The 17,431-nt window shown below is 38.3% G+C and overlaps 1 protein-coding gene across 1 annotated transcript; it reads left to right on the top strand.

Moving 5' to 3' along the window:
- Positions 1-4,484: 4,484 nt before the first annotated feature.
- On the top strand, positions 4,485-17,177 carry LOC107878887 (calmodulin-binding transcription activator 5; the record flags this gene model as incomplete). Its single annotated transcript, XM_047407243.1, is given in 12 exon segments — positions 4,485-4,610; positions 4,888-5,003; positions 8,548-8,636; positions 8,803-8,848; positions 11,625-11,778; positions 12,134-12,253; positions 12,357-12,418; positions 13,513-13,908; positions 14,391-15,088; positions 15,662-16,205; positions 16,634-16,942; positions 17,050-17,177. Coding segments are annotated over 12 exon segments (2,705 nt in total), but the record flags the coding sequence as incomplete, so codon positions are not given.
- Positions 17,178-17,431: the final 254 nt, after the last annotated feature.

Genomic DNA, 17,431 nt, shown 5'->3' with positions numbered 1-17,431 from the left:
ATGGCAGGGGTGTCGGCATATGGCAGAAATTCCAACAGAAATAGTAGTACATTCACAAAATCCTCATGTAATTCTTCTATCAACTCCTGGCATGGGTCACTTAATCCCTCTCGTCGATCATGATTTTGATGCCGGTAATATCAAAGAGGCTGCCTTAATGTTGCATTTTGACCTCAAGAAACGGAGAAATTCTGAGTCCATAGAAGGGCAAGGTTGTCATTAACCAAGTTAATGCATGTGTTGGAACCCTTTGTATTACTAATAATACATAGAAAATGATGGTATTACTAATGCATACCTCAATACACAATAGAGTGGCATTAGTGATACATAGGGTGAAAAATATACCAAACAAGATACTACTAATACACATTAAACTAATGCATGCATTTACTTTTCCAATACACTCTACCAAACGACCCCTTAATGTACATGAAAGTACAAGATCAGTTCTTAGCAAAGGAACAAGGAGCTCATTGATTTTGACTAAATCATGGTATGAGGTTGAACTCTGAGGATGAAGGGAGGAAGAAGACTTGAGTAACTTGGTGGGCTGTTTTTTTTTTTTAAAATAAAGTAATAAATTTTATTAGAAAAGGGCAAAAGCTTTCCCGTATACAAGAAGTATACCAAAAGTAGAAAACCTTACAAGATGAAATGGTTTTCTACAAATAACACCACTCATCTATAAATGTTGGAATCCTATGGATGCACCAAAAAGAAATAAAGGAAAAATAGGCTATAAGTGTTCAGACTCTTTCTCTACTCCTTCTAAAGCTCCTCTATTCCTCTTTCCCATATGATCCACGTACGTGCTAGAGGAGCAACATCCCATGCCCTGCATCTTCTCTTCCTTACATTGTTTCTTTCACAGTGCTCAACATCACCAACTCAAGTCCGAACCATCTCAGAATTTCCCACCATAAATAAGAAGCTATCCGACAATGTAGAAGAGGGTGATTCACATCTTCCCTGATTCTTTGCACGTGAAGCACCAACTGACACAAGTTATCTTTTTCTTTCTCTGTTTCTCTGCCATCAAGATCACTCCCCTCGTAGCTAGCCAAGTGAAAAACATACCTTTCTCGGTACCCTAGGGATCCATGCGAATAAATGAGGAAAATCACTCTCTTCCCTAGTTAGAAGTTTCTAATAACATGACTTCACTGAAAAGACACCAAGCCACCTCCGCCATCCATCTCATACATCATGGCTATCCATAGTAGCTTTTTGTTGGTGAAGCAAATCAAGTAAATTCTGGAATTCTTCAAACTCCCAGTCTTGCAAATTTTGCCTAAACCTCAAATCGCCAAGCAACCCTCCCCCATGTGTACTTCATAACCTTTGACTCTACATCTTTTTTGGAAAGAAAATATTAAACATGTTAGGAAATGTAATTCTCCAAATGTTATTCCAACACCAATTATTCTCCCAAAAACTCACCCTACTTCCATCATCCACCCTAAAATCTATGTTCTCATTGAACTCTTCCCACTCCTTTAAAATATTTCTCCATAAGCCATACCCATATGGGAATGAAATGTTTTTAGTCTTCCACCCCTTTCCAAAATTCCATACTTCTCTGCAATCACTCCTCTCCACAAAGCATTCATCTCCACATCGTATCTCCGTAACCACTTTCCCGAAAGCACCTTGTTAAAGACCATAAGATCTTTAACCGCAGACCCACCCCAACAATTTGGTGTAAGTGACATTCGCCCAATTCGCTAAGTGAAACTTTCTTTCCCAGCTTGAGTTATCCCACAAAAAATCTCTCTGATGTTTTTCTAACTTTCCTATAACACTTACTGGGGCATGTAACAAAGACATGAAATATGTGAATGCTCGACAACATACTCTTAATTAACACTTCCTTCCCCCATTTAGATAAATATCTTTTTTGCCGAACTACAAGTCTCTATTCTACCCTTTCTACCACAGGGTTCTAAGAGGCCAGATCCTTATTAGCGTCTCCTAGAGGTAAACCAAGATAAGTAGTAGGAAAACCCCCATCTTGCAATTCAACACTTGTGCTAAAACCTCAATATTTTCCACCTCACCTCCTGGGATGTTCTCACATTTTCTGAGATTGATTTTTAAACCTGACACCACCTGGAACCATGTCAACACTTGCCTCAAGAACTCCAACTAAGCTCTATCTGCATCACAAAACACTCAAGTATCATCAGCAGGAGATGTGACACTCTCACATTGCATTGCCTGCTTATCTATGCAGAAAACCCTCTCAAATAACCTCCTATCACAATTCTATCCATTTTCCTCAAACCTTCCATCACTAATATGAACACTATAGGGGACAAAAGATCTCCTGTCTTACTCAACTTGAACTATCAAAGAAGCTACACGGATTTCTGAGTTGTTTAAAATATATCAACATGATAAATTATCCTAGACAAAGAAGTATTGTGGAGAGGTGATTATACAGGGCATGACGCATCTTTAGGTTACCGATGACATGACCTTAGATAGGAAGATGTGGAGGACGCGTATTATAGCAGAAAGTTAGTTGGGTAGGAGTCTTGTAGGTTGTAGGTGTTTGTTGGGTACTAGTCCCACTAGTTATAGCTATCATATGTTGTTGTTTATTGTGTTTTGATTATGGAGTATTTGTGGTTGATTATTGTTTCTTTCTAGTAGACTTGGCAATGTTCCCATGTTAGTTGCCTTATGTAGTTAGTTGCTTTATGTTCGTCACTGTTTCCTATGCTTTGTAGTGGGATTTGCTATACTTGCGCCTCTGGTCTTTCGAAACAGCCTCTCTACCTCCCCAAGGTAGTGGTAAGGTTTGTTTACACTTTACCCTTGCGAGACCTCACTTGTGGGATTTCACTGGGTATGTTGTTGATAAATTATCCTGAATATCAATTTTATCAATCATTTTTTGGAAAACGGTGGTGTCGGGACCATCTTGTGCATACTTCGACTGTTTCTCTAGGCACATGCTACCTTCCACCAATGCAGGTACTAGATAACTCTTTCCATTAAGTCTTAGCCAATGTCACTTTTTCCCGCTGTAGGGATATGAACTCCAATCTCCCATGACTGTCATTTCCTTGACCGATAGGCCAAGCTCTTGGGTTCTTCATTGACCAGAAAATGACAAGTGCATGACAATGACAAATGTTTTACTGTGATTTTTTTTGAGAAGGTAACATTTTTTTCATAACTATTTGCTGCGTAAAAACTGCAGTCGTTCATACTTACAATGGAATAAAGGAAGATGCACTAAGCTATAACCTACTTACAAAGATCCTATAACATCAATAAAAGATTCTACATCTTCCATATATTCATGTTTACACCAAAAATAGAAAAGGGCCAGACACTTCATCTTCAGTTTCTGGGTAGAGCTATAATTGTCTTCAAAACACCTTTGATTTCTCTTTTTCCAAACTGTCCACCAAATGCAAGCAGGGACAATCTTCCATCTTTCTTTATGTTCTGAGTGCGTGCTATATTTGTTCCAGCATTCTAGCTCTTCAACTGTATCTCTTGGCATGACCCACATGATTCCTTTTATTTTACTATGATTTTCATAAATTCAAACAATTTCCTTTTATTAAGTTAGACACGAAGATAATGATGCTTTGCACGACTATTTAAAAAAATATTGGTTTGCACTAGAGCTGGCCTGTGACTTATAGTAATTGATTTGTGACAAGCCTGGAAACTTTGTATCAAAAAGAAAAAGAGGAAATTACTTTATTACTGTAAGATCCATATCCACAGTTGAGGATAGTGAGCAAGGTCATTCTGTAACGGATAACACTGCAATAATTGATCTTTTGGAAAGTGTATAGTACAGTTAATATGTCTCCACGTTCGAGACGCAAGGGCAGTAGGATACACGTAATATGCTAAAAGCACTTCTTATTTATCTCTATTTTGATTTTAACATCATTTTTTCTTTTTGACAAATTGGATTTATCTTGACTTCTAAAATAATTATCTTGTGGAGGGATTGGCTGAATGTATCATGTATGTTCATCCAAATTTTTCTTTTTATCTAATCATTTGGTCAAGTTCCACAGATCAAACTAACAAGGCCTATCCTGGTTGAAATACCCAGAAATCAGAATAAAGTAAATTTGCTTCCTTGGCCACTTTGGTGAATGAAGTATCAACACGTGTGGAAGTGTTTCTACAAATTATTAATTAAATAAGAGTGAAGCTAGAACCTTTTTTTTTCCTTTGATAGTTAGGAAGTCAGATCATCATGGAAACAAAACATGAGCTCCTGAATTCCTGAAAAGTGAGAGCGAAATGATGCCCCAAAAAGGTCCCCTGATCCTCCAATGATTAAATGGTTGTACGAACTCATGGTGTAGAGGCACATCAGTGCTATGTTCAGATCAGAATTGACCTCTGACCCTTTCCTCCATTGCTTGTATTTTTGCTTTTGATTGATTCTTTTTTGAATCATCCTTTCTGATTAAAAGTGATATTCTCTGTTGCTTGCACAGATTTGGATATTCCCAGTATAATGGAAGAAGCAAAGATGAGGTGGCTCCGACCAAATGAGATCCATGCGATACTGTGCAATTACAAGTACTTCAACATCTTTGTCAAGCCTGTAAACTTGCCAACAAGTAATGACTCTCTAAGCATGAATGCACTGTTATGGTCTCTGTCCTGCAATTTTCTCTTTTTGTTTTGTGCATATGAGTGTAATATGCAAGAAAGTGGAACATGACATCAGTACATGAAGTCTTACCCAGCACTAAATTAGTGCTTAGGATTGCTTGTGAATTATAATAGGTTAATGAAAAACATTTACATATCAAAAAATGGTGTCATCAAGCTGAACTTCTAGGACATGATAGATTCTATTGGTTTATGTAATATTCTCTTGTATCGCTACAACAGGTGGTACAATCGTGTTGTTTGATCGTAAGATGCTGAGGAATTTTCGCAAAGACGGTCATAACTGGAAGAAGAAAAAGGATGGGAAAACTGTAAAAGAAGCTCATGAACACTTAAAAGTGAGTGTCAAATGATCCAGAGTGTGTCCATATTTTCCACTATTGTTTGCTACCTTGCTTGTTATTTATCCAATGGACAGGTGCTCCCAATTGAGGTGCTGTTATAATTCTGCTTTTTTGCTTTTTAGGTTATAGTTGCTGATTGAAGTCTCTTTGCCTTCTTTTTTTGGATAAGTACAATTGATGTAAATTGAACTCCTGATTTTAAGATAATAAGAGAACTCCTTCTGACTTTATATATACGGCTTAATTTGGGAAATCCTGTACACCACTTGCTTTTGCTAAATGTTCCTATGAATTTACTACGTAAATTGAACTCCTGAATTAAGATAATAAAAAAACCTCTTTCCACTTTATCTATACAGATTAATTGTAGAAATCCTGTACACCACTTACTTTTGGTGAATGTTCTCATGAATTTACTTATTCTCAGTTCTACTTTTGCTTTTCTTGGACTGTACAGCTCTATTTTTGCCTCTTTTGGTCTGTACATCTCTACTTTTGCCTCTCTACCCCACAAAGGTAAGGGTAACGTCTGTGTACATCCTACCCTCCCCACCCACTTATGGGATTACACTGGGTATATAGTTGTTGTACAGCTCTACTTTTGTTGCCATCAGTTTGTTCCCCATGGAAAGGTTTGCAACCTTTGTAGATACAGCTCCCTTAGACTTATTGATAAAAATTGGAGCCTAACACATGCTATGGACAAGTGTTTAGTGGCATAAGATAAGGGAGGTAGGATGTTTGCATAGGCGAATATTCTGTGTAAGACGTCTTGTTGTCATTTGGATTTGGATTCAAGATGCTGACTTGCTGAGTCTGATTAATGCATGTAACGGAAGTTATTGAAGGCTTTGAAATACAGCTCAAGCATAATCGATGAGAGACAATGTAAATATATGAACATTTGAATCATATTCTCTCCTATAATGCATCCATCACCTTTGACAGGTGAGCTTACTGTCACACTAAAACACAGAATCTGAGAGAACTTCTAATTGCACAGTACTTAATTGTGCGACAAGTTTGTCAGTGCTCTGTCAATTATTCATCTACTGCAGCTGCATGGCACTAGCTGATGAGAAAGCACAAAGAATAAACACATCTAGCTGCTGAAATATCTGGAGCTCAGCTCATTCAGTAACAAGGTAGAATGGCCATGATCGATGTTGTTGGAGCTAATTATGCATAAAGGATTAACCAAAGCTCGATATCACAATAACCAAACAATTTCTTTGCCAACAGACTCATGGAACTAAGATCATCTGCAGTATCACCATTATATACTGCTATTCCTCTGTTTTTGCGCTAGATCTGAAGATGACTGACAAGACCCAGCTAGATTTAAAATGGCCAAATTCAGTTAGCAAATTATCAATCTGCATTCATCTAGCTATGGAGAGATTCTAGTAATCCTAGTTGCTTTAGGTGTAGTCATTTTTAGGACTGCAAGTACATTTTTAGGACTGCAAGTACCTAATTTTAGTTGGTAATGTCTAACTAGCTTTCTGCAGAACCTTGTCTTCACAGTTATCATTTTTTGTATGAACAATTTATCATCAATTTTAGTTTTTTCCCTTTTTCCTTTTATAGTATGTTTCTTTTGTCATTCCTACACCAGAACTGTGGGATGCGTTATATTTTCAATTTGCAAGTGTGAATTCTGTTTTGTAGCTTGATGCATAAAAGTTTTTAATATATTTGCTCAATGATGCCCGAGGCTTGGAGGTGGAGTACCATGATCCCTCTCTATAAGAATAAGGGTGACATCCAGAGTTGCAATAACTATAGGGGGATTAAGTTATTGAGTCACTCTATGAAGATCTGGGAGAGAGTGGTCGAGGTGAGGCTGAGACGGATAGTGTCTATTTTGGAAAACCAGTTTGGATTTATGCCTGGCCGCTCGACAACGGAGGCAATTCACTTGGTACGGAGGTTGGTGGAACAGTATAGGGAAAGGAAGGACCTGCACATGGTGTTTATCGACCTGGAGAAGGCTTACGACAAAGTCCCCAGGGAGGTGCTTTGGAGATGCTTGGAGGTGAGTAGAGTACCGCTGGCATATATCACAGCAATTAAGGATATGTATGATGGAGCGAAAACTCAGGTGAGGACGGCGGGAGGAGACTCAGAGCATTTCACTGTCCTGACAGAATTGCATCAGGGATCTACTCTTAGTCCCTTTTTGTTTGCGTTGGTGATGGATGTGTTGACGCGGCGTATTCAATGGGAGGTGCCGTGGTGTATGCTTTTTGCAGACGGTGTAGTTCTGATAGATGAGACTCGAGGGGGTGTGAATGACAAATTAGAGGTGTGGAGGCAAACTCTTGAGTCTAAAGGGTTCAGGGTGAGCAGAAGCAAGACAGAGTATGTGGAATGCAAGTTTAATGACGTGAGGCGGGAGAATGAGGTAGTAGTGAAGCTGGAATCACAGGAGGTATGTAAGAGGGATAGTTTCAAGTATCTCGGGTCCGTGATCCAGAGTAACGGTGAGATTGACGAGGATGTCTCGCACCGTATTGGGGCGGGATGGATGAAGTGGAAGCTCGCGTCGGGGGTGCTGTGTGATAAGAAGATGCCGCCCAAGCTTAAAGGCAAATTCTACAGGGTGGTAGTCCGTCCGGCCATGTTGTATGGAGCGGAGTGTTGGCCAGTTAAAAACTCCCATATCCAAAAAATGAAGGTGGCAGAAATGCGGATGTTGCGCTGGATGTGTGGGCTGATTAGAGGGGATAGAGTTCGGAATGAGACTATCCGGGAGAAGGTTGGTGTGACTCCAGTGGAGTGCAAGATGCGGGAAGCTCGATTGAGATGGTTCGGACACGTGAAGAGGAGAGGCATGGATGCCCCGGTCCGTAGGTGTGAGAGGCTAGCGTTGGATGGTTTTAGGCGGGGGAGGGGTAGGCCGAAGAAGTACTGGGGTGAGGTGATTAGGCGGGACATGAAGCAGTTACAGCTCACCGAGGACATGACCCTAGATAGGAAGGTCTGGAGGACGCGGATTAGGGCAGAGGACTAGGGCCAGTTTGGGTCGCTAGTGTAGGGAATTACTTGGTGGGGGTTTTATGCCTGTTATGATTCCGTGTTCCATGTTTTATTACGAACCTGTGTGCTTTTCTCTGTTTTATATTGCTTATGGGTGCCGTATTTATGTTATGTAATCTTGTGCTGTGCTTTACTATGTGTTTGTGTGGTATCTCGTGCCTTGAGTCGGGGGTCTATCGGAAACAGCCTTTCTACTTCTTTAGAGGTAGAGGTATGGACTGCGTACATCTTACCCCCCAGACCCCACTAGGTGGGAATACACTGGGTTTGTTGTTGTTGTTGTTGCTCAATGCATTCAATAGAATGTCTCCCCTGAATAGAAAATACTATCTTTTTGGTTTCAATTTTCACTCTTCCCGTCCATGTCTTTTGTCCTCTTCTCTATTTGAAATTGAGACGATTTGGTCTCTTCCAGAAGATATGTATCTTCAAGATCTTGATGTGAGATTTGCAGTCTTTTTTGTGCTGGTCAAATTCATTTTGTTTCTTAGTGCAGGTTGGTAATGAAGAACGAATTCATGTTTACTATGCACATGGAGAAGATCAACCGACCTTTGTTCGGAGATGTTACTGGCTACTTGACAAGTATGAAATACATTTTATTGCTGATAGCATCGAACCAATATGAATGTTTCCTCGTTTTTTTTATTTCAGTGAACTGCAATGATCAATCATCTGATACATTATCCACTTACATGAAACAGCTTGTATCCTTTGAGTTTGATTTTGTCCATTTCTATGCTTTTATCAGGTCTCTGGAACACATAGTCCTTGTTCATTATCGCGAAACTCAGGAGGTTTGTTTCCTTTAACTTGGTAACTCCGTCAATACACATTAGTTATGAGAAAACGAATTCTCTCTTTTTTTTTAAACAGGTAAGTTATGAGAAAATGAATTCCTCTGTTAATATGTGTCCGTATCAGCACGTTCTAGTTTCTTGTTGTCCTTGTTTAAACTTCCTGTGAAAATGACTATCGTTCATACATGCACTTCTATATTTTTGGGATATATACCATTAAGTTCTTTTGTTATGCTTTCTCATCTTTAGAAGAATGTCTGTCTGGCCATCTGAATAATCTGTTGCAAATACTATAACATATACTGACACTGTTATCAAACTTTTTGGTCAATACTTCACCTTTTTGGCTTTGTTAACTCACTGTTACTATCAGCACGCAGTATAGGAATGTCTGGGATTCCTAGTGTGAAGGGAAGAGATTGTCATTGGTAACTAAAGCAGGAACAGTAATGTAATTGGTATTTTCCCTGACCGCAGGTAGAAGTTAGGTGGTTATTATCAACGTAGATGATGGTAGGTGTTATGTAGAATAACCTGTACAGCTGTCCAGTCCATCTACACTGTCAATGCCGTGCATAGGCACACCTTTTCTGTCACAGAAGGTTGAGACCTTGAAGTTTGTGACAGAAGTCTGTTCCGTTCCTTCTGCCATCTCATGCAGTGTGTCGGAGAACAGTTTTTGTTGGATAGGGAGATGAATCAGAGAACTTTTTTATGAATCCGGAAATGTTTGCGAATTATTTCTCTTTGTTATTTTTTTGGCTGTGGAGAGTGTGTGTGTGTGTGTGTGATAATGCAAGGGGAGGTGACTATGACTTCTTTATCCCAAAAATGGAGCAGAAGTGTGACTCCGAACTGATAGTTCTGGTATAATGGTAAGCTATGCAATTATCTTAGATGAGCTGGTATGCTCCAATTACCCTATGACAGAGATTCTTGGTACTGCATCTCTGTCAAAATTGAATGAGATTACACACTACAAGTCGTGTGCATGTGATTGTAAGCACTACTATGCTTTGTGTATATGAACTGTAATTTTGAATGAGAAAAACGTTGAACTTGGTGACCAGAAGGTCTGTAACATTCCATGATTGATACGGCTCACTTGGCTTTTCTTCTCATTGTACCATGTTAATGTTGTCACCATTTGTACTTCCTGGAATTTGTTTGATTGCAAGTCAGGCTAACTTCTGGATGGTGAAGTATAACTTTTTGCTACATCTTTGAGACATTGATTACAAGTCACCAAGATATTCCTTTTCAAAAAGTTACCAAGATATTGATGTTTCGGGTCACACTTGCTGCCTTTCATCTTGATGCCTTTGCTAGCATGGACTCTTTAATCGTGGAGATGGGCAACAGCAAGAGATGAATTGCTTTCATTAAAGTCATATTATCATAAGCTATTGATGAGGAAGGATTAAATTTTTCGCACTTATTGGTTTGGATCCGCATGGCACCAGGAAAGGCGTGTTTTCAACTTAGGACCCGTTTGGCCATAGATTTCCCAAGTAAAATTTGGGAAAAAACTTGGCAAATAATGTTTGGCCATACAGTTTGTCATTATTTGGCGTACTTTTTTGGCAAATAATCCAAATTCCCAAATACTAGAAAAAACTAGTATTTGGGCCAAATTTAATTATTTGAGAATTTTTAAAAGTTCAAATTTTACACCAAACTTTTATCTTTTATAAAAACACTCACTGTTTATTGACCCCAACTAACGTGTGCATGTAAATGACAATACAACTTATATCTTGCATGTATACATAGGTGGATATTGTTTTAGTATCGTGACTGCTTTACACAGATATAATCTAGAAATATAATTTCTCAGCAGACGTGTGCATGTACATAACAATTCAGCTTATACAAATGAAATTTTAGTATACTTAGTTTTCTTCTGTTTCTCACTTCCAAGAAAATGTTAGGCATATTTCTTATTTTTGATAATACAAATTAATGGTTAGTTTTAACAATTTCTAAAACTTATGGGTATAAATCATATTTCTTAAAAAATTGAAATATGTTTCCAAATTTTATGGCCAAACACATGGTGAAATTTCACCCAAATATTACTTGCCAAAACTATTTGGGAATCTATGGCGAAACGCTAGCTTATTTTGTCGGCGAAGGAAGGAGGATTTCAAATGTTAATTGTTGCTTTATGTGCAAATGCTTTAGTGAAGATCTGGATCATCACTTGCGCGCAAGCTGGCCCGGACACCACATTTATAAAAAAAAAAAGGCCTGGATCATCACCTCCTACATTTTGAGGTGACAAATCACTCATAGTGTGAGATGCTGAGATGGTTATGGCTGCAATGACAATGTCCAGCACTGTAAAAGAAGGCACTCCCTAACTGGACTTTTAGAGAAAGGGAGATATTGGAGAACATGGAAGATTGCACCATTAGCACTAGTGAGGGTTTTGTAGAAGGAGAAAAATTTAATAGTTTTTGAAGGGATAGAGAATGACAATGCAGACTTGTGGAATAACATCTCACACCTTGCTTCTTTTTGGTGCACTCATGAAGTTCCTGTTTTTATTTAATATTCGATATCATTCCTAGATAACCATATTATCTTGTAGGTTCTCTACTTTTTTGATATATTGCTTGTATATGGGGAGATATTCCCATTATTACTTAAACTATTTACTGTATCCCCAAAAAAGAAAAGGAATGTACCTGTACTGGAATAAATCCCTTTTTTAGTAGCTACAAATATATCAGTGGTTTTAATTTAGTTGTTGTCTATGTCTACCGTGCAGACACGGGGCTCCCCAGCAACCTCTGTTGCTCCAGCCACCCCAGTTAATTCTAGTTCCAGTTCAGATCCATCTGACCCATCTGGTTGGGTTTTATCAGAAGAAAGTAATTCTGTAGATGAACAGGCGTATGGTGCCAGCCAACATGCACATTTAGGTACTGCAAAGTGGCTTTCTGAAAGTGATATCTTATTGCGATTTTATTTAGTAGAATCTCAGCTGCCTGAACTGAGTCATCTACGAGTATAGATGTAAGCAACGTGTTTAATCCTTATGTCTATGTCGTAGCTGCCACTAGCTGCATAAATAAACTAGCAGAATATTACTCTTGAAGATAAATGGGGTTGTTTTTTTATATTAGGAACTTCTAATTATTTATTATGCAACAAGATAGTGATCTACTTATGCTATTTGCATTCAGACTTGCTGTAATCTTTGAATTTCCTTATAAGTTACACCCTGTTTTACCCTTCAGATTTGCTAGATTAAGTCCTGTCTTCTACTGATTGCAGGGACTAACCGGGATATGACCGTCAAAACTCATGAACAGAGACTTCTTGAGATTAATACACTTGACTGGGATGAGCTTTTGGCACCCAACGACCCTAACAAGCTAATGGCAACTCAAGAAGGTACTCAGGATTCTAATAGAATTGTTGCTTGTAGCCTGTGAAGTTATTTGATCATTTACCTAATTCATTGATAAATCATCTTTCCTTTTGTAACCATGTGCAGCGGGGGGAAGAGCTTTAGTTGGGCAACAGAATCAATGTGAAGTTAATGGTTACAGCCTTAACGTAAGCAGTTCCAATATGCAACTTTCTCGCTAATACAATTCTCCACCATCCAGCTTTTCTCTCTCTCATCTTTTTGCTGCTACAGGATTAAATTTAATGAAATTAATGTGAGGCCCTAATGTGTTGTTTAGTAGGTTAGGTTATATATTTTCTCATAAGGCAATAACAAGAGCCTGAAGGATAATAGGTTATATATTTTCTCATAAGGCAATAACAAGAGCCTGAAGGATAAATTGGCACAACTACTGTGCCTCAGTTTCAAACTAATTGGAGTCGGCTTATATCAATCCTCACTGTCAAAGTTTCTCTATTTACGTTCAAACTCATGTCATTATCATACCAAATTAAAATAGAAGTGAAAAATAAGTTAAATGCACATCAATAAAGTAATAATAAGAATACTATAAAAAAAAACTCTATGTTCTAACTCACATTTATCTATCGAAGGGAAATTTAGCACCAAAGTCAATACTATCTAATTACACGGTGGGTTAGAATTAAAATAACATTAGTATACTAATTATTTTTCAAAAATTGTCAATTTAGTTGATTTGTGTTTTAATTTTTTTCTCAAATTTATTTTTTCTTTTTAAGTAACTTACTGTCAAAGTCGGTGAGCTATGTTCTCTGTGTTCTGCAGATTTTGATATATCCAAAGTAACTTTTACATCACTCGTATGGACACCATGCCCTTTTTAATTTAGGTTAATTTAGGACACAGTTTTGTGTCCCCAAAGTTTCCAGAGTTTTATAATAAGTGTCTGCTTTTTCGTTGCTCCCACCATGAAATGCTCATTATTAGATAGAGAGTGTGTATATATATGTGTGTGTATAGGTCAATGTTGATATGCGTGTATCATTCTGTATACCTTTTAAGGGTCTTGATGGCAAAAGCTTTTAGAAAAAAGATTTGGCTTTTTCATTGTGTCTATGTTATTGACCTAACCTAACCCGTAGCTTCTGCTTTAAGTCTATCCTTCCAATTGTCAAGTTCTGCTATGAAATTAACTCCTTAATATTTAATTGGATTCCAGTGTAATAACTTTTTTTTTTCATTTTTCTTTTGTATGACTTCTAATAATGGTGATTCACAGGATGGCTCTTTATCTGCGTCGAGAGTACCTATAGCATCTTTAGAAAGCCTTGTTGGCCAAGTGGCTGGAAGTGATACTGTAAATGTTAATCCTTCAAATGACATGCCCTTCCGCTCCGGGGATGGTCAGATGACTTCTAATTTTGAGAAGAATGAATCTGGAGTAATGACGGTGGGTGCAGGTGATTCTTTTGATAATCTTAACAAGGATGGTCTCCAAACTCAAGACAGTTTTGGACGGTGGATCAACTACTTCATCAGTGATTCTCCGGGATCTGCAGATGAGATGATGACTCCTGAATCTTCAGTAACTATTGATCAATCATATGTAATGCAGCAGATATTCAACATAACAGAAATATCTCCTCCTTGGGCTCTTTCAAGTGAAGAAACAAAGGTTCTTTTATTCCAATGCCTTGCTACCTTGCTATAATAGTACCAATTCACTAGAATAAAACCTTCTTCATGATAAGAGAGAAGGAATGTTCCATCCCGTATTTTGACTAAAGTTCTATTAGCATTCATATATGAAATTAAAAAGAAAAAATTATCGATCTCATTGTATTAGTGGAATATCAGTACTTCATTAGACATGTCATGGTTTGGCATAACATAACATTTAGGTGAAAATAAGATCTGGCTTGCTTATCAAAATGTAATTAAATAAACAAATAACTTGTTCAGCTTTGCATGCTTTTGCTAATGATTGTTTTTGTGAATTGAGTGCACTTAAGTTATCGGAGAGAAAATTCACTCCTTGAAACTTTTAGATATGAATCTTGCAGTAGCCAGGTTCTGCGTGGAGGTGAGAGTTACCAAGATGTGCAAAATCTTTTTATGTATGATCTCAACATTTAATATTTGTCTTGATCATTGCAGATCTTAGTGATTGGGCATTTTCCAGGAAGACAATCAGAACTGGCAAAGTCAAATTTGGTCTGTGTATGTGCAGATGTTTGTTTTCCTGCAGAATTTGTGCAGTGTGGGGTATATCGTTGTGTAATTTCGCCTCAAGCCCCTGGACTGGTAAATCTATATTTGAGTTTTGATGGTAGCACACCGATCAGTCAAGTAATGCCCTTTGAGTTCCGAGCTCCTTCAGCACATAAATGGACAGCTCCTCTGGAGGACCAGTCTAATTGGGATGAATTTAGATTTCAAATGAGGCTAGCTCATTTGCTCTTCTCTACGTCTAAGAGCCTAAGCATTTTTTCGAGTAAAGTGCACCAAGATTCTCTGAAAGATGCAAAGAGATTTGTTCGAAAATGTGCCCACATTACTGATAATTGGGAATATTTGATCAAATCAATTGAAAACAGGAAAGTCCCTTTCATACATGCAAAAGACTGCTTGTTTGAGCTGTCTTTGCAAACCAAATTTCATGAATGGCTGTTGGAAAGAGTTATTGAAGGGTGTAAGAAATCAGAGCGGGATGAGCAAGGTCAAGGAGTTATCCATTTGTGTGCTATCCTAGGTTATACTTGGGCTGTATATCCATTTACCTGGTCCGGCTTATCATTGGATTACCGGGACAAGTATGGTTGGACAGCTCTTCATTGGGCTGCACATTATGGAAGGTAATCCGCAGTGCAGCTGAGGAATTTTGAAATCATTATTATTTCATTGTTTAAAATAGTGTTTTTAAAAACCAACGGTTCGTCACTTAAAGTGATGAAGCGATATGAAGCGAGGGGTTATTGTATATATTGGCTTTACTATATATTGGATGTTAAAATTAGTTACTTAATTGCAATTTAATTATTGTAGTACTAAATTCATGTATCTTAAGCCTTGTTTGATTTCCGCAAATTGGGGTTTATAGAAAAAAAGAAGAAGAAGAAAGCATGTGCTTTACTTCTTGCTTTTGCTTCAAATCTCATGGAGATTGTTGTTTTTTTTGCACTCACACTTTTAAGACCACTGGTTGAAAAAAAAAGTCATGGAGCTTCTGCCATTTTTGAGTATATTTTTTACTGCTGGCCACCAAATGTCTGAACCACACGACCCCCTTTCTTCCTTCTTCCCTCCTCCCCCAACCAAAAAAAGGAATTGCTTTTAAGGAATGAAGACATAACTAGGGAAAATTTATTTTTGAATATTTCTAATTTTCAAGCATACTGGCTGCTTATATTTTGAGTTTGGACTATCAGGGAGAAAATGGTGGCAACCCTTCTATCTGCTGGTGCAAAACCAAATTTGGTCACTGACCCCAATTCAGAGAACCCTGATGGATCCACTGCTGCTGATCTTGCATCTAAAAATGGTTTCGAAGGTTTGGGGGCTTATCTTGCTGAGAAGGCTTTAGTTGCACACTTTAAGGATATGACTTTGGCTGGAAATGTTAGTGGTTCACTGCAGACCGCTACTGAACCCATAAACCCTGGAAACTTCACGGAGGAGGACCTGTATCTAAAAGATACTTTGGCAGCTTATCGTACTGCTGCTGATGCCGCTGCGCGTATACAGGCTGCATTCAGAGAACATTCGTTCAAAGTACAGACCAAAGCTGTCGAATCTTCAAATCCAGAAATAGAAGCACGTAATATAGTTGCTGCTATGAAGATTCAGCATGCTTTCCGCAATTATGAATCACGAAAAAAACTTGCTGCTGCTGCACGAATCCAATATAGGTTCCGAACTTGGAAAATGCGGAAAGAATTTCTTACCATGCGGCGTCATGCGATCAGAATTCAAGTAAGTTGCTTTTCTCATTAGTTTGGCTGAATAATTCAAGCCACCTCTTCTTTCAAAAGATCTGAAGTTTAAACTGTTTCTTGTCTGGTTGATCCAAGTTAGTACTATGTTTCATTTTTCTTTAGTTTTCAAGTGATCTGCTCACTGATGTGAGGTGGGCATTGTGTTTCATGAATTGACAGAAGAGATTATACCTTCTTGTCTCCACATTATTTTCCTCAAATCTCGAATAGTGCAATAAACCTGCAAAGGGTGCTCTTTCTTTTCAATATGCTACGTGATGCTATTCTGTTGATACTGCGCGGTCTATTACATAGACTGGTGTGTCTTCTTTTTTCCGGGTAGGGGGTGGGGAAGGGATAAAGGTAAATAGTTTTATAAAGTAGACAGGACAAATTGAAAGTGGAACCCAACTCTGGTTTATGCAGGCCGTGTTCCGTGGTTTCCAAGTCCGGAGGCAGTATCGCAAGATAATTTGGTCTGTTGGGGTGCTTGAAAAGGCAGTCTTGCGATGGCGTTTGAAGAGAAAAGGGTTTCGTGGTCTTCAGGTTCAATCTAGTGAAGCAGTGGATAATATCAAGCCTGATGCTGATGTGGAGGAGGACTTCTTCCGCGCCAGTAGGAAACAAGCTGAAGAGCGTGTTGAAAGGTCTGTCGTACGAGTTCAGGCCATGTTTCGTTCAAAGCGAGCACAAGAAGAATATAGGAGGATGAAGTTGGAACATAATAATGCTACGGTAAGGGAGCTCGCACTTATTAAATTCTTTTGATAAATTGGGGCGACAAACTTCAAATTGTTATTTTTTTCATCACTTCACATTTACCACTGTTTGTTGTGTTGCAGCTGGAATACGAAAGGCTTTTCAATCCTGATATCCAAATAGTTTAAGAAGATAAGGAACAAGTAACTTCCCTGAAGTATTTGGAGCTACAGTTGTATTATCAGTAACCAAGGCAAACAACCCCCCTTCCCAAAAAAGCTGTGATAGCTACTGAGAAAAATAGTTATGTGTGCTTATTTTGCAAACCGACTTGTACATTGGTAGAGATATTGTAAATTGGTAGATTGCGTTATCATCTCAGTTTCGACCCTCCAGATGTTTTAGTTTAGCGTGGGGTTGGCACTCGCAATTACCTTCTAGAGGAGTAAAAGTGACGTGTTGTATCTGTGGCTGGGGGAGGTTAAAAGTCCCGTTTGGACATCATCTGATTTGAAGTTGAAGTTT

This window comes from Capsicum annuum, chromosome 1, assembly GCF_002878395.1.
Source record: "Capsicum annuum cultivar UCD-10X-F1 chromosome 1, UCD10Xv1.1, whole genome shotgun sequence".
In the NCBI taxonomy this organism is placed as follows: Eukaryota; Viridiplantae; Streptophyta; class Magnoliopsida; order Solanales; family Solanaceae; genus Capsicum; species Capsicum annuum.
This window is presented reverse-complemented; position numbering and strand designations above follow the sequence as displayed.